This window comes from Furipterus horrens, unplaced genomic scaffold, assembly GCF_987537825.1.
Source record: "Furipterus horrens unplaced genomic scaffold, mFurHor1.1.pri manual_scaffold_10, whole genome shotgun sequence".
NCBI lineage: Eukaryota > Metazoa > Chordata > Mammalia > Chiroptera > Furipteridae > Furipterus > Furipterus horrens.
In genome coordinates, this window is record NW_028327180.1 from 78,249,380 (window position 1) to 78,272,533 (window position 23,154).

The following is a 23,154-nucleotide window of genomic DNA, read 5'->3' on the forward strand; positions in this document are numbered from 1 at the left end:
AACAGGCAAACATGGAGAGACAGCGCCCTAGTGTGGGGCCCAAGGGTCCAGAGGCCAGGGCTGTGGCTGCCTCCACTCAGCAAGAAAGGAGCCAAGCCCAGTGAAGTAGGCCAGACCATCACAGGGAAGGCAGAGATCTGGATTCCCCCATCCCCACCCCCACCCCATGACAGGGCCTCCTTCCCCGGCTCAAAGGAGGCCAGCAGCCCTCTGCATTCCGCCTCCAGCCTCTCCCCAAGACCTGCCTCAGGTGTCCCTTGCCCCCTCCCCACCATCCAAAGCAGAGCCCTGCTCAGGCCACTTCCCAGCTCAGTTGCCCTCCATGACCCCCAGTTCCCTGGGCAGATCCCTTGTCCTGGCATTCAGAGCCTAGATGGCCTCTCAGCATAGTTCCCTCCCATTCACACCTCCCTGAGCACCCAGGCTCAGCCACACTGAGCCAAACCAAACGCACAGGTGCTCAAACGCGCCCCACATTCCCCTGCGCGTTCCCCTGTTCTGTGCACTGTTCTAGATGGGTGGCCTCCCCATCTGATCAGAAGAAATTCTTGCCCATGTCTCAAGACTCAGTATGAGTCAGCTCCTCTAGGAGCCCCCTCTGATCCCCAGGCCGGCTCTACCTCCCCTGATGCCCACAGGACCCCCAGGGTAGGGGCTGGCCAGGGTAAGCAGAGGAAACTGAATCCCAAGCAGGGAAAATGTCTCACCTGACTGGTGTGGCTCAGTGAGTTGGGTGCCATCCTGCAAAGCGAAAGGTTGCTGGTTCAATTCCCCAACAGGGCACATGCCTGGGTTGCAGGTTCGGTCCCTGTCTGGGTGTGCACGGGAGGCAACAGATTGATGTTTCTCTCTCACATCGATGTTTCTCTCCCTCTCTTCCTCCCTCCCTTCCCCTCTCTTTAAAATTAAATAAATAAAATCTCTTTTAAAAAAGAAAAAGAAAAGAAAGTGTCTCATTCTGGCACCCTCTACCTCTTCTGTTCTGTCCCCTTCCTGTGAAGAAGAGCATGGCTGTGTCTGTCTGGACTGTGGGCAGAGACACCATATACCCTTGGTGGGGGGGTTGCCTGGGTATATCCAGGTGCCACAGGTCCCAGGGCCTAGTGCCAGCCCAGCTCTGCCTCTTCGAAAGCTTTGCCACTGTGGACTAGAGCCAATTTCCTTGTCTCTAGAGGAAGAGGGACCTTGGGATGGACAGGTCACACTGGCTCCCAGCACACTCAGGCCCCTCGATGGCCAGCACCCAGGGGTTTCCAGGGAGATAAGGCTCGTGGTCCAGGCCCTCGGCCAAAGCCTGTGCGGAGGATGCAGGGATCCCTCAGCAGAGGCCGTAGCCTGGGACAAGGTCCCATGGAGCCTCCCGGCCGGCTGCTCCTCCTGCCTTGCTATTTATGGCCCTCTGGAGGCTGCTCTCCCCTTTGTTCTGCCAAACAAGCTGGCTCCTGACTTCCAAGTCAGTCAGGGACTCGGCAAACATTTGTCAAGACTCGTCCCCTCACTTTGTGTTTGTCTGCTCAGCAGTGATTTGGGCTCTGTGCACAGACAAGCTTCGCCCAAAGGCTCAGCGGGAGCCCCCATTCTCTGCGGCCCGAGGCCCCACCTTCAGGGACACCAGGGTGGGAGTCCCTCCCGTCACCCGCCCTCAGACTCCTGCTTGCCCCCCAGGGCCCGCACCCCATGCAGGCACTGTCAATCAGCCGGTCACACCTTCATGGCAGTGAGTTTGAGTGTTTGGAAGAGAGGAGGTGGGGGAACATGTGTGAGGACTCGAGACTTGTGGTGGGGGGTTGAGTGTGAGGAGCAGAGGGAAGGGAGGGCAGGAACAGCCAATACTGGCTCGCCGCGCCCCAGATCTGGCCTCCCTGTGTCCTGAACTCCTCAGCATGGTGCCACCCAGACGGCCGAGGTCAGTGTGCCCTCATCCAAGCTACCAGATGGGCAGACAGCCCCCAGAAAGGCAGGTATTCTGCCAGACTCTGATCTCATAGGCAACGCCAGGGCACAGAGAGATGGAGGCCTGTGCCAGAGGGAAGCCCCTGAGGGCAGAGGTGCTTTGAGGGAAGTAAGTCTCTGGGCCTCAGTTTCCCTACACGCACAATGGGAACAGAGGGGAGGGAGCCCATCCACCTGCAGCTGCCTCAGACCCTCAGCACAGGGCAGGGCCAGGACAGAGGGAAAGGCCTGGGTGGGCACAAGTCCAGGGACCCAGGCAGGGCCTCCCCTCTCTGGGCCTGCACTTCCTTGGTCCCCGGGGAGGGACAACAGCAGCAGTCTTGTAGGTTTGCTCAGAGGACTAATAGAGCTAATGCCCAAGAAGCTGTTAGCCAAGGCCTGGCACAGCCGACGCCTAATCCACAGGAGCTGACATCGCTGTTGCTGTTATTCATTATCTCGGACAAGTCCCAGAGCCCCTTCTAGCTCTCCTCTCCCTCATCTGTAAAATGGGCTGGTAGTTGACTTTGATGAGGAAGTGGCCTGACGCAAAGGGCCCTGCTGGCCTGGCGGACAGCCGGTGCCCAGAGGACCTGGGCCCCTCTGCATGCACCCCGTAGACCTAGGCGTTCAGCAAGGGCTTGCGGACTTGAATCACAAATGGCTACCGGGAAATGTAAAAGGAACAGGAAGCAGCAGGCTCGCGGCAGTCCTTCCTCCAGGACCGAAGGGGGACACCTTGGCTATCCTTAGTCCAGGACCCCAAGGACTGGGGCTGGGCAGCCCAGGGAGCCCTGAGATTAGGATTAGGGTTAGGGTTAGGATTCGGGCTGCCTCAGAGCAGGAAGGGGATGTGGGGGGAAGGCAGGTGAGCTGCACCTACACCCTCAACCAGAGCGGCACTGCGTTTAACCTCTAGGGATCATGGTAAAGCTCCATTTGAAAAGCGTGCCCTGCTGCTAGAAGTCATCCAATCTCTTGTTTCTCGAGGGAAGAATATAAAGCCTAGAAAGGCCCAGGGCAAGGGAACCAGCCTGTGGGAGCTATAGAAGCCCTCTCCATACTTCCTTCAGGTGCTCCCTCCCTGTGGCACCCAGTGAGGAGGACGCGGGGTGGGGAGTGAGGGCGGCATCCTCACGCAACAAAAACATCCAGACTAAGTCTGCCCTTCACTAGTCTTGTCATAATTCTGCCCCCACCCCACCTGCAGAGCAAACTCCTGCTATCCCCTCAACTCAGCGGGAAGGTCACTTCCTCCGGGAAACCCACTCTGACTCCCAGGTTAAGTTTGCTGCCCACAGTTCCTGGCCTGCCCCACTTCTTAAAGATGCACCATTGTCAGATCCAGTCCCTCTGGAAGGATCGCCCTGGAACTGCCCATCACCCCTGAGTCCCTGGCACCCCAACCAGCACCAGCACATGGAGCAAGAGCTCATAACTGCCTGTTGAAACAAGGAATGAAGTACAACCTCCGTTTTCTTCTCTGTAAACTGGGTAAACACCACCTCCCAGGATAAGAAAAGTAAGCCTCCTACTGTGGCTGGCAAACCAAGGGCTCACACAGCAGGGTCCCTCTCCTGCTATCCTGGGCAGGCAGCCAGCCACGACCCACCCATTTCCTCGGCCATGGCGGAGCCTCATCTCAATGAATAGAGACCTAGGCCAGCGATGTGGGTCCCCTACCACGACCCAAGGGCACCTCATCCCGCAGAGAGGACTTATAGACCAACACACTTGCCCAGCACTAATGTTTAATTAGGATTTGCAGGGAAGGGAAAAACACAAAGTACTTCAAAGTACTCTGCAGAGCAGAAGGGACTGTGAAGCCCTGGGGATCTGGTCAGGGGTCCCATAGCTGGCCCTGAGCTGGCCCAGCACGTACCAAGGGCTTCCCTCCTGATGCACTCAAGGGCCTGTGGCTGAGGCCAGGCCTGACACACCTGGGCAACCCTTACCTCCCAGGGCAGGAGCTCTTGGAACCCCCCACTGAACAGCAGAGAACACAAGCCTCACAATGATAGGGGGCAGAGCTGGAATCCCACCCAGTCTGACTCCAGACAAGCTTTGAGTGCCAAAAAAAATCTGAGCCAAATGTGAACACATCTCACATCCCCAAGTTCTATCCCACTCAGCCCTGGCCGTGGTGCAGGTCCCCAACCCCCCTCACAACTCTACACAAACACACAGGGCGGCCAGCCAAGGAGCCCCAGGAAAAACTGCAGTCACTTTGCAGCCACCAGCTCTGTGCACCCATGGTTCCCAGCAGAGGGGGAACAGCCCCATGACACCAAGGAAACATCAATATTTCATCAGCAGCTCCCTCCTGGACTCCAATTTTGTTTCCAATTGTCATGAAACAATTCAGAATTTCCGACTCAGGGCTAATAGGCTGCCGTTAGCCAGTCATCCAGAGCAGGCAGGGGTAATTATTTTAAAAGCTTCCGACGGGGCTGTTCACTGCGCCGGCTCCCCAAACTGTCTGTCTGCGGTAGTGGCTGTGCACCTTCGGGCCCAAGCACCCAGCAAATAGACATCCAGAAGGCGGCTGAGGCACCGGCCACAGAACCCAAGAGGATGGGAGAGACAGACCAGGCTTACTGAAGGGTAAACTGAGGCCCTCTAAGGGGCACCTCTAGAAAGGCAGGGGCCATAACTTCTCACATTCCTATTTCCCATACCAAGCTGTGGCCTCCTGTGCTCGTGGTGGATGGATGGACTGACAGACAAAGAAAAGGATGGATGGAGTGGCTGAGTGAATGATGTCACAATAATCTGCTCCTCTCTCACCTCCTCAACTCCATCCTCCACTATCCAAGCAGAGTAATCTTTCCAAAATATACCTCTGACCAGATCTCTCACTGTTGAGACCCTTGACCTATTCCTCTGCCTTCAGGATAATATCCCACCCTCCTAAAAAGGATTATGAAGCCCAGTGGTATCTGGTTCCCACTTCATTCGTCAACTTCCTCTTCCCCCATTTTCTGCCTTCCCACCAGTCCCAGTGCTCTCCTAGGGAGGGCAGTTGAGGGTAAAAAAGTGTCCCTGGCAAACTTAATGTCACTCAAGGCCCTTCAACACCAGGCTGCCAATTTCCTCTCCAGCATTGTACTCCAAAATGGTTACGGGTTGGTGTGTCTGCCTCCTTGACTCAACCCAAATGAGTGGGAGCCAACCATCTTTGTGTCTCTGCTATCCCAGGCGCAGAATATGTTCTCTCTAAACTTTTGCTGACCTGACAGAGGCCAACCCAGCAAGGTCCCAGACCAGGGGTCTTTCCACTATTCCAATGAAAAAAATACTTGAGATACCCAAATGGTTTCTATTTTTGCTTTGGCTGCCAGGAAGCTCAGAGTACACTATAAAAATGATGAAATAAATTAATACCTTACCTGATCCTAGTGGTTCCTCTCTAACTTTAGAGCTTCTAACTCCCTCCTCACAGGTTAAAAAGGGAACAAATAGATGCCCTCCCTTGCTCTGTGGATCCATCTCTATATGTGAGTCAACAGACTCTGAACCACCACCCAGGCTTTCTGGTAGCCCTCCACTTCTCCCCACAGGTGAGTGCAGGAACAACCTGAAGGACTTCAGACTCTCCCAACAGAGCCAGGACTCCCCTCAGTAGTTGTCTGAGAACCTTCACAGGGTAGGGACTTCTCTGCAAGCTAACCCCTTCCTTGCCACCAGCAGCTCAGAGACCCCATTCCAGGACAGCAGCAAGTATTCCTGAGGGAGTATGGTCAGTATACCCTAAGATGCTAAAGCTCACCCTTTTATCCTTCTGGGGGAGGTGGGGGCGGGCAGTGCCTGTGACTCTAGCCTGGCCAACCATAGCCCTGAGCCACTTTTCCCCACAAAGTGATTGGTCAGCAGGAGGCATGTGGAGCTGCAGCCAGACAATGAGCATAACAAAATCCCTTTGCCCACCCTAGGAAGGGTCCTATGGTCGGCTAGAGAAACTCCAGGCCCTGCTAGCAAGCTTACAAGTGGTAGGGGAAACAGGCTTTAATCAATCATTACACAAATACTGATTTCAATACTATTGCAATAAGAGCTATGAAGGGAAAGGACACTCTCCCTGCTTTTATTAGACATTGAGATAAAAAAACGCTGCTTGAAGAATTGCTATGCCTTTCTGCATTTTCTATGGCTGAGGACATTTGCCCATGACATTTTGCGTGAGCCCTTGTCACTACTTCATCTCAGAGTCCTCCTATACTAGGGAGAGCAACTTCTGGTTAGAGGAAGCATGACAGTTTGGAAGGAAAGATAAAGCAAATGTGTCAGTCAATTTTGGTGACCTTTTTTGATTATGTACCTGGAGGCTAACGTGAGATTCAGAAGTGTGTCACTACTGTTCCTGGTGGATCCAGCTCCATCTCTCCTCTTTCTGATGCCTGATCTCGCTGCCTTCAAAATGGAAACATATGTGCCCAAGATGTCAAAATCTAAAGGGAAATAACAAAAATGCTTTTTGAAAGAAGCAAAAATAAGATCATAAAAAGTTTCTTTGACCCACTTCAGTTTACCAAGAACTTCCAGGCTTTTGGGCCCCAGTCCCATCCCAGTGGCCTGCCCAGCTTCCCTGGCCTGAAACTTCCTACTAGCTAACAGGGGATGAGGACAAATCTACTAAACCAGAGGAGGAGCCTGCGCCTACCTGACTAAACCATCGTGGCCCACCCTGGGAAAAGAAGGAAATGAAAAAGAGAGCAAACTATTTTAAAGAACAAAGCAGGCTGACAGGTATCACCATGAACATTCGGTCTGGCTGTCCACCCCCACACAAGGCCACACCCCTCACCTCCATTACCTCACAGATTTCTCAGTGCAGTGCAAACTCATTATTCTCCCATTTCCCAGGCAGGGAAGCTGAGGCTGGGAGAGCTTATGTGATTTGCCCAAGCCACAAAGCTAGTAAAAGACACAGACGGGATTCTAACTCAGTCCACAGGGTTTCAGAGGCAGCTTCTTGGCACCACAGATGCTGCCTGGGAACATGGGCACGTGGGGAATCACAAGCACATGCCCAGTCACCGATGGAAACAAAACCAGGAAAACCGCCAGGATGCCAAGGTAGGAAGACGCAATTTCCTAAAGCAAGCGCCAGAGTGGAAACCACCCCAGAGAGCAGCCTGCTGGGCCCTCCATACACAGTAAGGGCCCAGCAGTTGCTTTTATGCCGGAACTGGCCTGGGCACCTGGGGTGGTCGGAAGCAGCTCAGCTTAGCAGCCCTCAGGGCCAGACCCAGCAACAGACCACTTTCACACATAAAACAGCCCTTGTGGCAGCGGGAGAAGCAGAGGATAGAATTCCTGAAGCACCAGGTCCAAGCCCACATTCCTGCCAGGCTGCCCCCGATCTGGGTCTGAAACTGTAGGCCTCAGGGACTCGGTTCTTAACCCTTCTGAGCCTGTGTGCACCCAGCCATACATACCCACTGGAGAGGTGTTTCTGCTGTTGAGATTAGAAGGGAAGCTGTGGAATCCCCTAACATCAGGACAGGGTGCAGGGGCCACCCCTCAAGGCCTGAGCTCCGCAGCCTTTCAGGCTTGGGTCAGGCCTGCTTCTGAATTTGGGTTTGCGGAGGGTGGTCCTGTGCCTCCATGTTTCAGGTCACAGGACCCAGGGTTGCTGGTGAGCTGGGCACCGGGGCTGGCACTGGGTGGGGGCCTCTCCCACAGCAGCTGTCAGGGAGAACCAGGCAGGGAGGCGCCGCCATTGACAGCACCTCATGAAACATTGATGCCCAGCCACCGCACTGCCATCTCCTGGCACCTTGAGCCAAAGCCACAGCCCCAGAGCCCTGCAACTCTATCTGTCAGTGGGCAGGCCCCTAGCTCCTAACTGAGAGGGTGGACCCTAAAGGACTGACCCATTCCTGGCCCCAACAGCAGCAGGCTCAGACTGGGCGCTTGGGGGAAGCAGGAGCCTGTTCCGCCACTTGGCTTCCTCCACAAGGCTTCCCTTCCGGATTATCTGGCCATGGGCAACACTGGAGAACAGTCACCTGCAGATGGAACTCAGTCTCCGTCAGTCCTGCCCACCTCCCAATGGCCACCAGCCAGGGACAGGCCAATAAGGCCACATGGATGGCGTCCTTCCCTGTGCCAGAGCCAAGAACGGCGACTGCTGGAGGGTGTGCAGGCCAGGAGCTGGACGAAGGGCCACAGAGGCATCTGTCCTTGTTGGGTCTTCTCCCCTTTCCTCATCAGCCCAGCGCCTGAGAGGATGGGGGAGGGGAATCCTCCAAGCAGAGCTAGTCAGCTGGTTGCCCCTCCCCAATAATACACACGCACACCCTGGGGTCTGTCCTCAAACCTCCTAGGCTGCCAAGCTTTGAGCCAGGGACTCTCCCTGCCAACATGAAAGCCTAGCTCCCTCCCGCAGGCTGAGCAGAAAGGGGAAAAGGTCGAGTCGCAGAACATGGTCTTGACGGTCACCTGGCAGGACGCGAGGAAATTCTGACCAGACCCCGACTAAACGGAGTTCGGACTAGGACTCCCGAGCGCTAGATGGGAAACTGAGCCCAAGGGAGAGAATCGTGCAACGGGCCAGGCCGGATCCACCTCGGCTTCGTCCGCGTGCAGGGGGCCCCTCCTCCGCGAGCCAGTCCCAGGCCTGCTCCCCGGCCTCAGGCCCTAGCCGCCTGCCGCATGGACCCCTGCCTGCGCCCCGAGGGAGGCCCGGACCCCTAGCCCGCAGGACTGCACGCTGCCCCCTCCCCGCTAGTCCAGACCAGCGCCTCGCTTCCCCTCCCCACTTCCCGCCTCCCCGCCCGTGTCCCCGCCTTCCCCGAGGGCGACGGGCGGCGGCAGCGGGAAGAGCGGGCCCAGCCGAGGCAGCCCGGACCTTACACGCTGGTATGTAGCGAACCAGCGGGGGCGAAACTGCGCGTGGAGCTGGAGACGCAACTGGAGCCGGTGCCCCGGCCGGAGTCGAAACCTGAGCCACAGTCCCTGACGACCGAGCACTGAGCCCACTAGCCGCACACACAGCGCAGTCCGGGTGGGGTAAGAGTCGCTGGGATAGGGGCGTTCGGTCTCCGGAGTGTTGGGGCGCGGGGAGGTGGCGGACGGGTTCCGCGCTGTTCGCCCCGGGTGTATGTGGGGTCCAGCCAGTGGCGCGGGACTAAGGGCAGCGCGGGGAAGGCCAGGCGCCATCGAGGCAGCGCGAGGAGCTCGTTTCTGCGCCCAGCGCAGGGTCACAGCTGCCACCGCCGGGTGCTACCTCACCTAACCGGTGGTCCCCACGCTTCGGTCCCTGACACCCCAAAAGGGCAGAAGCTTCGAGGGCATGGGCCCCAGCCCTAAGAAGGGGATAGCCCTGGACGGCTTTCGCAGCCCCTCGTGGTGGCAGGGGCCGCTGGGGACCTCTGGTAGAAAGGGCAGGCGAGGGCCGCCCGCCCTCCCCACTGCGCCCAGGAATGGGAGCCCCAGCACGAGCGGAAGCGATGGCCCCTCGGAACGCCGGGGACTTCGGCTTTAGCTTCGTGTCAAGAGGGTAGTTTTCCTAAACGAAACCGCTTCATTCGTTCGCTTGTTCGTTGGGGCAGCTACGCCACAGAAAAGCCACAGCCATCGGCTGCGGCCCCGGCGCTGTTCGCCGTAGACCCCGCCGTCGCGGAGGCGCCCCGAGCCCCGCGGCCTGCCTCGCTGGCACGGGTCGGGCTTTTTCTTACCCGAAGAGAAACCCCAAATGCTCTTCGCAAAATCCAATAAAGACATTCCCGGGTCTTCTTCCAGAGTGTAGTTGTTGACGCAGGGTTCCCGAGTACACAGCCGCTTCTCTAGACCCGGGTCTGGAATTCTGACCCCCTGAATCAGAACGGGTTCGGCAGTGGTAAACCGAGAGCACTGCCGCCGGCCTCGCAGAACTGGGAATCCCAGGCTGGAATCGCGGTTCCGAGGTTTTTTATTTAGGGATTCCCTTAATCTTAAAATATTTAAGTCAACTTTTCTGAGAAGCGAAGGCTCAGTATTCTCTTGGCATCCCAGTGGTCTCTGACAGCCACCAGGGCCAGAGGGAGGTGACCGGGTGTTGCTGTCCACTTGGTGGAGGGTACAGGTCTCCCTGTAATGGCAAAAGCTACAGGCAGCAGGGGCAGCACAGGAGGGGACTTGCTGGGGCCCTGCCCTTTCTCCAGACTGCTTGAGGACTCCTGATCCCTACTGGGAAAAGGAAAAAAAGCAGACTGGGATGTGGAGACCAGGCTCCTAGACTCTAGGACATAGAGGCGGCATTTGCTGACCTTTGAGCCAGGCTCAGAGTGCCCTTCTCTCAGAAAAGCTGCTGCTGGGAAGAGGAGATACTGCAAAAACTGGCCCCCTGCGTCACAGCTGTGTGACCAGCCACTGCCACTTTCCTAGCCTTCTCTTCTGTTCCGGCTCAACCCAGCCATTCTCAGGAATCAGATCCCGACCAGTGGGTGAGCCGTGAGCAGGGAGATCAACAGGCCCTTACCAGCTGCTGACAAGAGTTCTGTGGTCCCAGGGGCACCCCACCTAGCCATCCTGCCTGAATATACCCCAGCTCTCTCCCCACCAGGTCAGGCTGGGGAAGCCCAGTTACCAGGAAGCTTCAGGCTGGGGTCCCCTGAAGCCTAAAGAATCCCGTGAGTTTGCTCCCAGCGCCTACCTGAGCGCCCCTTTTCCCCCTCGCCCAGTAATTACTCACATTCAAAGAAATAAAAGCTTTTATTGGGGAGGGGGGTCTTAGACCAGGCAGAAGGCAGTAGGTGGTCCCGTCTGCACTCCCAAAACTGGGTTTTCTAGTTTGAACTTCTCCACGGCCTAAGAGGCTTAGGGCTGGAATGTCCCAGAGAGTTGTGGACAGCCCTGGGGGCAAGCTGTGGCACATTCCTTCCCTTTTCCTAAAATCCCTTGTTTCTCATTTGAGATTAGGGCAGGGTGGAAGGATGCCTCTATGAGGACTCTCCAACCATCCTTCCCAAATAAAATTACTAAACCATTCTTGGGTGCAGAGGCCGTTTTGAGTGAGCCCAGCCTCAGGAAAGGTCCCTATAGCAACTACTTGAACCCCCACAGCAGCCCACACTCCTCAGCTCAGCCCAGCCGGGACTCTAAGCCCCAATTTTCCCGAAAGTCACAAAATCATTGCTAGCTCTATGTGGCCTGGAGGGTGGAGAATAGGGCACATGGTTCCAACTCCAGTAAGCTCCCTTCCCTCTTCTCATCCTGTCTCACTGTCAAGTGAGCTGGAGGCTGAAGCAGCAGGGAGAGGGGCTGCTGTGACCCATTCAGACATGAGAACTGAGGCACAGCGCAAGTCAAACCTTGCCCAAGGTTACACAGCAAAGCCGAGGGACACTGGACCCCTACTTTTACTCCTGAATGACAGCTGCCTCCTGTGCCATGTGTGTGTCTGTGACAGTGAAAGAAGCCCCTACCCTGCCTGGGACAGTGGCCAGCAGAGGGTGTGGCTGGGGAAAAAGAAAGTGCACCCAGGTCCCTTGCCTGCAGCACCCACGATCATGCCAGGGGCCCCTGCATATTCAGCGCGGCCTGGATCCAGCAGAACAGATTTGCCAGGGCGATCCCCAACAGTCTCAGCCCCTCTCTGGGGCTCAGGGCCCTGGAGATATGAAGCATCACCCACAATAGTCTGAGGGCCTTTCCATCCACAGAGCAGGCATCAACATTCCCAATTTTAGGGAGTGTTTCTGGCTGCCTAGAGCACTGCCAGAGGCTTGAGTCCAGAGGGGCACCCAGCAGGTGCTCAATAACTGCTTTAAATCCATGAAGAGTGAGGGATGCAAGCCCCAGACTGAATAGTTAAAGATGAAGTCACAAAACAGTCTCCATCCATGGAAGGCCTGACTTAAGACCCTCTGGGGAGTGGGAGGGCCATGACCCTCAACCCCTTGATACCCACAGGCAGACCATTCACTCCGTGTCCCCACCCAGAAAGGCACTGTGCTTCCCACCTCAGCCTGAACACACCTCTTTTCCCTGACCAGCCAGATTTTGTGCCAAATGTCATCAGCTTTCTGGGACCCAGAGGCCTGGCTGTGTATACACACAGGTGACTGTACTCAGCACTCTGTGTGAGGATACAGTATGTGTGTCTTTGTGCACAGCACACTTGTGTGCATACGCACTACACAGGTGTGTGTGCATGTTCCTGTGCCCTGTCTGTGGCACACTGTCGGGTCATAGTAAAAGCAGCTACAGTGTGGTAGGTGAAGGGGCGCTCCCTGGCACGCCGCAGCACCTGGATACTTCGGCAGTATCTGCTGCCTCAGGAGACCCAGCCAAGAACTGTGGTAAAAGATGGGACTCACGGCAAATGAGGCAAATTCTGGGCAACCATACCTCACCAAGTCCCCCTCCTACCACGCCCCCACACGTGGGGACGGATCTCCACTTAGAGAAGCTTCCCTTTGGGAAGAAAGGGCAGAAGTAGCAGAAACTCCCCAACCCCAACTCTTAGATGCATCTGGCCTCAGCCTCAGACCCTGCCCCTGGCCCTGCACTCACCGGCACCCAGTGAGAGTGGGCCAGGCCCAAGGGACTGTGCCTTCTCCCCAGGACCCAGAGCTGCGGGCCTCGGGGTGAGGCCCAGAGAGTCAGAGGCAGGCCTGGTTCCACTCTGCCTGCAGTCCTCAGCAAGGAGCTCAGCTTGGGGCCATCCTCTGATGGGGAGCCAGGGTGAGGGCTCAAGGCAGTGCCTGCAGAGCATCCCAGCCGCTGACAGCCTGCATGTTCCCTCCCAAGCAGGGACACACACACACACACACACACAGGATGAGGATGCACTGTGCCCTGGGGGGAGGCGCTGGGCCTGGAAAGTAGACTTGATGGTGTTTCTCCGCAGCCCACTGTCCAGCCCCTCACTGCTCCTTGTCTGGGGAAACTGGTAAGCAGGTGAGGAGCAGAGGGCAGCCAGGGGTCCGTCCAGCTGTGGTCAGGAAAACAGGTCAGGGTCGCACCCTGTCACCCCAGCTGTCACCTATTTACTCAAGACTCTGAGGTCTCAGGGCCAGTTAACAATTGTTGAGCAAAATCCTTCAACAAACTTCACTGAAGTAGGAGGGCTCAAGGAGGAGATTGGTCTCAGGAGCAGGGAGGGGAATGTGCCCAGGAGAGCAGATCCACTGCAGGCTTCCTGGGCTTTGGGCCCAGGGTTGGGAAACTGCCGTCACCTGGCTGGCCAGGCCTGCGCCTGCAGCTCTGGGAAGCCACAGTGGAGGCCACAGGCGGCAGCAAACCTGCCCTGAAGGGGGCAGAGGCCCACCCTGTGCCTGCAGTAGCCGGACTTGGTGAATCTGACCAGACGGTTAAAGGTGCAAAACAAGGGGAGCGAGCCCTACAGAGGAGGCTGTGGAGCCCGGTGGGGTTCATGGGGTCTCCTGCTGCACTCGTCAGCAGCCTGGAGCCAACAGGAACGTTTCGTCTGATTAGAAGCCATCGGTTCTATCCCAATCCCGGAAAATTGACTGCGGTGCAGAGGCGGGGGCCTAAGCAGCAGCCTTTGGGGGGAGAGGGTCCAAGCTAATTAGGAGACAGCATCCGGGGGCCCATTAGAGCACAGCCTGCTGTCACTCAGCTGGGCTCAGGTCCCAGGAGAAGAGGCCGAAGAAGGAGGGGCCGGGGGACCCTTCGACGAGGACGCTGCTGGGAGCTGGCGGACCGGCCCCTGGGCTCTTCCCAGGCCCTGGCGCTGGCTCGGAGGCGCCCGCTCCGTGCGATCCTGCTTAGTGAACATTCGCTCATCCCAAGCTGTTCTCGCCGCGGGGGCGGGGGGGGGGGGTGCTGGGAATTTCTCGGCCCAAATAGGAGTTAATTCTGAGCTGAGCGAAACAAGTCTTTGGGGGCTTGAGGTGGGCACGAGCCGCGCGGGACTTGCAGGCCAGGCGCGTTTCTTTTGTGCGGCCGAGGGAGAACTCGGTGTGTCACCGGGGAAGGAGGGAGAGGCCGCGGGGGTGGGGGGAGAGGGGGCGGGGAGGCGACGGGAAGGTGCCTGGGAGGAGGGCGCGGGTGAGGCAGGGAGGGAGGGCGGCAGAGAGGGCGCGACGGTGGCGCGGGCGGCTTGGGGCTGGATTCCGCCCGCTCCCTCGCTAGCTTGCTCCCTCCTCCCCAGCCCCCTCCCACACAGGCCCACCCCACCCACCACCCCTGGCGCAGGGACTGCTGGAACCTGGCGGTACGCACTGTCGCTTTAAGACAGATTCTGCCGGCGCCCTCCGGAGCCTTAGAAACCGGCTCCGGATCGGGAGCCGGAGCCGGGGCCGGGCGGGCGGCTGAGGCCCGAGCGGCGGGAGCGGAGCGCGAAGCCCGGTGCCGGGTCGCGAGAAACCGCTGCTGCTGCTGCCGCCCGCCTGGCCCCGCAGCCCCAGGCGGTCCATGGGGCGGGCACAGCAACGTTGCGGGTGCGGGCAGCCCTGGGGGGCGGCCGCTTAGGCACTGCGATCTTTTTCCCTCAGGTCGCAGCCAGGGCGGCCGGGCGGCCGAACCCCGGCCGCTGGAGCGCCCGCTGCGGTCCCCTCCTCCATGGACGCCTTCAAGGGGGGCATGAGCCTGGAGCGGCTGCCGGAGGGGCTCCGGCCACCGCAGCCACCACCGCATGACATGGGGCCCGCCTTCCATTTGGCCCGCGCTGCCGACCCCCGCGAACCGCTCGAGAACTCCGCCAGCGAGTCGTCCGACACGGAGCTGCCAGGTAAGCGCAACTCCCCGAGAGGCGCACAAGGAACCTGCCCAGGCGCAGGGCCCAGGGAGCTGGGAGCAGGGCCTGGCTTCCGCGCCTCGCAGGACATTTCCCTTCCCGTTCTCCATCTGACCGCGAACGCGGAAATTTACACGCTTTATGAAGCAGACATTTAGTGCTTTACGAAAGCACTTCCATGTGGTCCCCACGCGCCATGAGACCGGCAGATGCACGAACCTACAACCTAGGGGCGGACTGACAGCCCCTTTTGATCGGGAGCAAACAGACCAGGGAAGAAGTTAGGTTTGCGCAGTTGGGTCCCATGGGGTCACTAGGACCGAAGGAGAGCAGCAGACCGAGAAGGGAATGGGGCGGCGGGTGAGAGAAAAGCACCCAGAGAGACTGAGAGGGACAGGCGCCCGGACAGCGGGTGACCGACTGAGGAGATACTGAAACGCAGCGGTGGAAGGAGAAGTCAGAAAATCAAACTGAGGGCGAGGTGGGGCGACAACCTCAAAGGAAGGGAAAACAGAGGACAGCGGGCCAATGGGTGCCATCAGGCAGGACCCCCTAATCGAGGGATCTCACGTGCGTCGCGGGAGCCGGGAGCCGCCAAGCCGCCCAGCTTGGGCTCTGGCTCCGCTCAGGTCCGCCTCCCTCCCCGCTGCCTCATGGTTCGAACTCAAGCTTTTCTCGCCGGCCGGGCCGGGCCGAGCTGGGTCCCGGGTGGGCGGTGCGAGCAGTGGCGGGGCCGACCCCCTGCCGGCCGCCCTCCTGAGTCCCCAGTCAGCTCCCGCACTCGCCGTCCTAACTCGGTGCCGACGCCGAGCTCCCCGCTCCTGGGCCACGCGCTCCTCTGCGTTCATTTTTTAATCCACCGCAGAGTGTTTCTCTACGGGTTTTTAATCTCTATTTGTTTCTGTTTTGCATCCCTAAGTGACTTTCTCTGAGAGGCTATGTTTGCTTGGTTTAAAAAAAACAATCAACGCTGAACTGTACTGTACTTTTGTTTTCAAAAGTTTTAAGCATGGCCTCTTCTTCGTTTTTATTTTTAAAACCCAGAGAAATACATAGTTACGGGTTGCTTTTAAAAAACCAAATCTATGAGGATAAATATAAATTTTTGACTATTTTTCTATACAGAAAGAATTACTATAATAGGTATGTTTCTCTGGAATTTAAAATATCTACATGCAACATTATTCAATGGGAGATTTTTAAAAGTCAATCCAAAATGGCGCACTTCTCGGGTACTCTTTCAAAATCCATTTCAAGATCCATTTCAAAATCCGGTGTTAATACGGGAATTTAAGTTATCTAATTGTAGTGTGGTATTTCCCTGGAATTTGAAGTTTACTTTTAGAAGGACATTATTGAGACGGGGTTAAAAAGCTATCTACAACACTACATTGATTTTTAGATCCCAGAGAAGTAAATGCCGTGTCTGCCTTGAGTTTATACACCACGGACAGCACTGTATTTAGTTAGGGGTATGTTTCTGGCTTCTTTCTTTGCATCTGCTGTGTTCGTACCTATTTTTAAGTTTATGACTTTTTCTATGCTTTTGGGTATAGAGCTGTGAGCTTTTGGGGGCTTCTGTGTTTTGCTTCTAAGTTCTTTTTTTTTTTTTTTTAGTGTTTCAATGTTTCTATGACTGCATGTGTTTTGTGTAGCTACAAAGGAGAGAGGCTAGGGCTCCAGGTCGCCTAGACAGAGTCTGTCAGTCTGAGCTGCCTGGGCCTTGGGACTTGAGGCCTGGAGCTGAGGCTGAGAACAGGGCTGTTTCTGCCTGCCCAGTGGGGCTCCCACGAATCCCCGCATAAAAGAAAGTGGAGGGGCTGCAGGTCACATTGCCTGGCTCATGCTCTACCGACCAGCTAGCTTCAAGCTAGAAAAATTTTATCCTAGTTCAGAAAAGCGAAGACCTCCCTCAAATTTAGACAGACTCCTGAAAGTCATACATTGGCGGGTGGCATTAGCAGTCGGGCTGAAGCCTGAGCCAAGCTGTGGGAGTGGGCCCTGCCCAGCAGGGCTCCTGGCTGGACTCTTCTCCAGGCACCCCAGACCAGAGGTGACTACTGACCACTGGGCACCTGGCGGGCTCTTCCCAGTGGAGACTATTCCAGGGCCTCTGGCAGGAGGGAGGGCGCTGATAGCGGAGTCTTCGATGGAGCCGGGACGGGGTACACAAGGGCTTAAGCTGGAGGTGACCAGAGCCCCGTCCTGCCTACTTCAGAGAAGGAGCGCAGTGGGGAAGCCAAAGGGCCCGAGGACGGCGGCGCTGGCGGCGCGGGCTGTGGAGGGGCGGAGGACCCCGCCAAGAAGAAGAAGCAGAGGCGGCAACGCACACACTTCACGAGCCAGCAGCTGCAAGAGCTGGAGGCCACCTTCCAAAGGAACCGCTACCCCGACATGAGCATGCGGGAGGAGATCGCCGTGTGGACCAACCTCACGGAGCCGCGCGTGAGGGTGAGCCCAGGCGCGCGCGCATAGCTGCCGGCGCCTCTGCCGCAGCCCTCGAAAGCTAGACCCGCGCCCAGACTTTCACTCTTTCCCACCACAAATACCTGCTCCCTCTTTCCACTGTAGCAGATTCCACACTAGCTCCTATTCGTCCAGCTGCTGCCAAGCCCTTCGGCCACTAGCGCCTCAGCTGCTCCCCGCTGCTGCTGTGTCTCGGATCCCTCTGAGCCGCCTCCTACCTGACCCTCTGGCTCTCCCACTCCCCCGGCCCAAAGGCCTGTGGCCCCAGAGAACTTTCCACGGCCTGTATGACCCAGGGCCTATCCGAATGGGACTACCTGAGACAGCACCTAGGGCTCCACACTGCTGAGGACCTCAGAGTGCTGGCGTCCCCGACCCCACCCCCCAAAAAGGCAAAAGGTGGTCCTGCCTGGTAGCCTACAAGAGGCCTGAAAAGCACCTAGGCTCAGGGTCCCAAAAATTCCCATCCATACCGGCTTCTCCAAAATTTCTGGAATTGTCTCCCTGACTCGTTCCCAGCCATTCAGCCAATCAGTAGCTGGGCCTTTCCCCTAATTCCCTTTCCTGTAGGGCTGGGGTCAGGTGGCAGGGGGTAGCGCTGCTGGATGAGTGACTGTCAGGTCGAGTCCCTTCGGAGATATAAAGTTTCCTACCAAGGCCAGACGGCACCCTACTTCTCCTCACCCTTGCGTTCCCAGTAAAAGCAGGCTCTCCTACCAGAGCAGCAAGAGAATAATTTATTCTCTGGTATACAAATGTTTAATCATATTGGGAGCACATCTCAAGCCAGACCAAAGTCCCACCTGGACTCCCTGCTATAACCCCAGCTCTCACTCCTTCCCAGGCAGGCTGGCCAGCGAGCCTGGTGAAGCAGGGAGTGAGGAAAGCACTCAGTGAATCCTACTCGTTCACGGAGCGGTGGGGGTGGATCAGGCAATGCCAGTGCTGGAGACTGGAAAAGGCAGAGATACAGGGTCTAAGAGTAGCTGGGGAAACAGCACAGGGCTGCTCCGGAGGGCAGAGGGCATGCAGTGGGGAGATAGGTGAGGATTCGCAGGGACCAGGAGTGTGGAAATAAGAGGTTCTTAATAAATTTTGTGGGAGAAGGTAGAGGGGGAGATTACAAAGAAACCAGTAAGAAGTGAAAGGAAATGAAGTATTTGCAGAGAAACATATTTGGCATATACTTAGGCAGCAGAGAAGAAATTTATTTAAGGGAGAAGCAAAAGAATCACATATTTGAGAAAATAGAGAATAAAGTAGTAAGAGAAACACTGAAGGTCAGATATTTGGAAAAAACTAAATATTTGGGGAGGAATCAAAAGGATCAAGACGGGGGATAACAAAGAAAATGAACTGTTTAAAAGAGAAGAAAGCGGTTCAGATATGGGGGTGGACCAAACGAAAATAAACATTTGGGATAGAAATGAGAATATCAAATATTGCAAATAAAGATGGAAACAGACCATACGAGGAATGAAAAACAGATTGAAGAGTGGGGGGGTGGAGTTTCAGGGAAGAAAAATACCTTCTGTATTACAGGGAGAAGGAAAAAAAGGCAGGGGGGTTTAGGAGATAGATAGGGACCCGTTAGGAGGAGAAAGCAGAAGATGGCTTGGTTGAGCAAGGAAGAAAAAACGAATATTTGTTTAAAACAAGAGGATCCGTATTATAAGAGAACGGATTTAATTTGGGGAAGAGGATAAAGATCAGAAATAGGCAAAGACTAGTATTTCCTGGGGACAGGAAAGAGACCATTATGGAGAAAAGGCAGAGGCGGAAATATCGAAGAAAAGCAATGACATTCAGAGAAAAGGAAGTAAGCGGAGGGCTGGGGCTTGGGGGGGCCTTCTCGCCCTATGCAGCCCTGACCCTGGTCCTGCCCCCTGCCTCCAGGTCTGGTTCAAGAACCGGCGAGCAAAGTGGCGGAAGCGCGAGCGGAACCAGCAGCTGGACCTGTGCAAGGGCGGCTACGTGCCGCAGTTCAGCGGCTTGGTGCAGCCCTACGAGGACGTGTATGCCGCCGGCTACTCCTACAACAACTGGGCCGCCAAGAGCTTGGCGCCAGCGCCGCTCTCCACCAAGAGCTTCACCTTCTTCAACTCCATGAGCCCGCTGTCGTCGCAGTCCATGTTCTCGGCACCCAGCTCCATCTCCTCCATGACCATGCCGTCGAGCATGGGCCCGGGCGCCGTGCCCGGCATGCCCAACTCGGGCCTCAACAACATCAACAACCTCACCGGCTCCTCGCTTAACTCGGCCATGTCCCCGGGCGCCTGCCCGTACGGCACACCCGCCTCGCCCTACAGCGTCTACCGGGACACGTGCAACTCGAGCCTAGCCAGCCTGCGGCTCAAGTCCAAGCAGCATTCGTCGTTCGGCTACGGTGGCCTGCAGGGCCCGGCCTCGGGCCTCAACGCCTGCCAGTACAACAGCTGACCGCCCCGCCGGGCCACGCGGGCCGCACGGCGCGGGGGCGGGGGACGCACGCGGGGCCTAGCTCACGGCGCCCGGCCTCGCGCCTGCGCAGCCCCCTCCTCCACCCCACTCCGGGTTGGTTTTGTGTTTGCTTTTCCGGACCCCACTCTGCCCTCCAGAACCAGTCAAAACAAAGAGACGTCGGAGCGAACTGCCGCGGAAAAAAGGATGAGTTGCAATTTCCCTCGAGATGGCGCGGATGGTATGTGTGCGCTCCCTTGGGCCTCGGCGGGCCACTCCGCTCAGCGGACACGGCGCGGGAGGCTGGCACCGAGGCCCGGCGGCCCGAGAGGACGCCCTCGTTGCCCGCGTTCCCGCCGCGCTGGACCCGGACCGTGCCGCCGCGCCTGTGAACTGGACGCGCGGGACCCGGGAGCCTGGCCCCGGCCCCGTACGAACCAAGATGCCCTCTCCGAGCTGGGCCTGGCCGAGCGAACCTTAGTTAGATCCGGATCCGAGTTGGAGCGCGCGTTGGGCCGGGGATGGCGGTGTCTAGCCCGGGACCGAGGACTCGCCGAGGAGCCTCACACGGCCCTGGCCCAAACCCAAGAACGCTCGCCAGCCCGGCGCCCAGGAAAACTATTTTAAGGCTACGTAGCCGCTGCTGGCGGCGCGGACGCGGCGAGAGGATGGGGTGGCTCGTCTCCGAGCACCCCAGCTTCGCCGCAGGCCCAGGCCCCCTGCTCTACTCCCGGGCTAGGAGGTGGCCCCTGGTCCCAGCGCAGAGCCTCCTCCTCACCGCCCGCCGTGCAAGAGTCGAGCCGGGAGAGCTCGGGGCGCGGCCAGGGCCTCGCGCCGCGCCCACTTTGCACACCCGCTCTCCGGCCCGCTCCCTTGTTTACAGCGTCCCTGTGTATGTCGGACTGACTGTATAGAATTATAAATCTGTCTATATCGACTTGTCCATGTACGTCTATTAAAACCATAGTACGAGCGTGCTAACCACTGCTGAGCCCCGACTGCTTCTTTAAGCTGAGGAGGGAGGCGAGCAGAAAGGGCGCTTCGCCACCAAGGGCCCCGAGGGTAGGAGGGAAAACGGAGGCAGACCCCCACTTCCCCACCGCCGTGCCTGACCTGCCTGCCCGGCTCCCGTGAGGGCGCTGCTGGGCACTCCAAGCTCCCAATCTCTGCGCTGCCCCGCCGGACGCTCACCGGCTGGGCTGCTCAGACTTGGCGTTGCCTGCGGGGGCCGCCCTAACTGGACCGCCTTCCGGCCCCCCTCAAAACCGCGGCCCGCCGGACTCTGCAGGCTCTTATAGGCTGGATCTGCGGTGACCCTCCAGGCTCTCGGTGTGCGCGACCCGTGTCTGCCCAGAGCGCTGGGATGGGACCGCTGAGAGCCTCTTCAGGGGCCTGGGGTTGCCTTTTCTCCTGCGCACCCCGTACCCCCACCTTGGAGCCCCACCCTGGCTACTTGAGGAGGACTCTGAATGCTAGACCCGCCAGTCTAGCCAGGGCCTCCCTCCTCCCCTCATCCGCCCCCAGTCCCATCCAGGCGCATATGGCTTGCCATAGAAAGTGTCCATCACACAGAACTCATTTCTCACTTCCCTTACATCCTAACGGATTGGAGGCTCCGGGCTGCCACCACCTTCCCCCAGCATTTGGAAACTACTGAACAAAACCAGCCTTAAACTGCCTGTAAAGTTCTGCTTTCCTTAAGTAAGTCACTTCTAATGGCAAAACAAAATATTTGCAGCTGCAGCGGAGAGGAAGGAGGAGTTGGTAATTCTGCTTTAGAATCACCTTGTGACAGGGACTGGCACTGCCCGGAGCTGGACGGAGGCAAGCCCCGGCCGGGAGTGAGCACATCCATGGGCTCAGTCATGAGCTAATAGCTGGAGAGCCCTGTGCACACATTCTCAAACCAGGTCAACACTGCCTCTGAGGTCAGGAGTGTTGTCCCTGTTATACAGATGGTGGAACGGAGGCTCCACCACGTGATGTAACTGGGCCAAGCTCACACGGAGTCAACAGTCTTTAGATTCCAAGGCCAGGCATCTTTCCACTGGTCTTCTCACCACCAGATGAGGCATGACGAAGGGTCCTTCCTGGAGGACAACCCAGCCTGGCGCTGTAGGACTTGGAGTTTGGGGTTCTGAGAAGATCATGGGCCCAGCTACACAGACTAGAGGAGGGGGGAGGGGAGAGGGAAGGCTGGGGCAGGGGGCTGGAGCCAGACCACCCCTCCCCCAGTGTTTCCAGTCCAGAGCTCCAACCCCTCACTCTCTGGAAACATAAACACAATCACATCTGGACTCAAGTGCCTTCCCCAGCCTCACACATCTGCCAAGGCCAAGGGGCCCTGGTCTCAGCTGAGGGCAGGAGGCAGGGGAGACCTAGAAGGAGGTGGGACTGGAGGGAAGTGGGAAGCAGAGAACCTTCTCCTGAAAGGCCCAGCTCCAGGTGAGAGAAGGGCCGAAGACGGGCTCTGGTGGAGACTCAGTGTGGTTGTGGGACCACAGACCAAACAGCTACAGAAAGGTGGAAGGGTAGAGGCAGCCCCAGAATGACCCAAACGTTCATCAAGGACCATGGCCAACAAGGTGAGTGTAAGACCCAGCCTCAGGCTCCAGCCGTTATTCTGCCCCAGCTGTTATGTGGCTGGTACAGCAGATAGTATCCAGCCCTTTCCAGCTGTAGGGTCATCTCTGGAGGAGGGGCTGAGGAATATATAGGGCTCTGAAAGCCAAGTACTCTGAGAAAAGGCAGAAAGTCCTACTCCTGCTCTGCCTGAAGACGACCAGGGAGGGGGTGTCATCCATTCAGCTAAAATTTACTGTGCTCCTGCCCTTGGTGCTGGGGGTCGGGCAGAGGAAAACAGACAGGGTTCCTGCTCTCATGGACAAGTAAACAAACACGTGTATAATTACAAACTAGGCTGAGTGCTCTTGAAGAAAAAAGTGCTATAAGAAAAAATGGGAGTCCTGCCTTAAACAGGGTGGTCAGGGAAGGCGTTCTAGGGAGGAGACTCGTTTTGTCATCAGTGGCAAGTGCTATTGTTGAGCCCATTTGGGGTCCACGGTCCTGTGCTAAGTGTACGCTCCTCATTGATGAGTCCCTTTACCTGCACTTCAGCCCTGTGAGGAAAGATTCTCATTAACTCCTTTCCCTGATGAAGCCCCAAGACTAAAGAGTTCAGGTCACTTGCCTGAGGTTGCACAGCTGCAAGGGTTGGAGTGGATTCAAACCTGGTCAGTGCCCTTTTCTCTGTACTGGGCTGCCCCATGCCAAGCAACATGGGCTGGGGGCAGGGGGCTTGAAGAGACTATTTCAGCTGACAACACAGGACCAGCCCCCAGGAAACAGAAGCACAGATTTGTTTTGACAGGGTCTGACAAAGTCACCCCCAAAGCACTGCTGCAGGTGAGGGAGGCCATGAATTAGAGGTAGGAGAGCAAGAGGCTGGTGCCCAGCACTAGTCTGCAGGCACTATGAGGCACTAGAGGAAAATCAAATTAGTCACTGTGCACACACACACCCCTCCAGCCTGGTTGTTGAGGGATAGGTACTGAGGTACCTCCCCTAGCTTCATGGCCCCAGCTTGGCTGCAAGGCTCCGTGTAGCCACAGTATCCAAGAGGAAGTCAC

General features: G+C 57.2%; 1 protein-coding gene across 2 annotated transcripts; it reads left to right on the top strand.

Annotated features, from left to right (window-relative positions):
- Nucleotides 1-8,745: 8,745 nt before the first annotated feature.
- PITX1 (paired like homeodomain 1) lies at nucleotides 8,746-20,509 on the top strand. Of its 2 annotated transcripts, none has more exons than XM_090288294.1 (4): nucleotides 8,746-8,946; nucleotides 14,379-14,614; nucleotides 16,839-17,071; nucleotides 18,983-20,509. In XM_090288294.1, the coding sequence occupies exons 2-4, from the start codon at nucleotides 14,446-14,448 to the stop codon at nucleotides 19,523-19,525; spliced, it is 945 nt and encodes a 314-aa protein (XP_090144420.1). In that variant the 5' UTR covers nucleotides 8,746-8,946; nucleotides 14,379-14,445; the 3' UTR covers nucleotides 19,526-20,509. The 2 variants fall into 2 exon arrangements, with proteins under 2 accessions (XP_090144420.1, XP_090144421.1); XM_090288295.1 differs by lacking the exon at nucleotides 8,746-8,946 and adding an exon at nucleotides 14,082-14,098.
- Nucleotides 20,510-23,154: the final 2,645 nt, after the last annotated feature.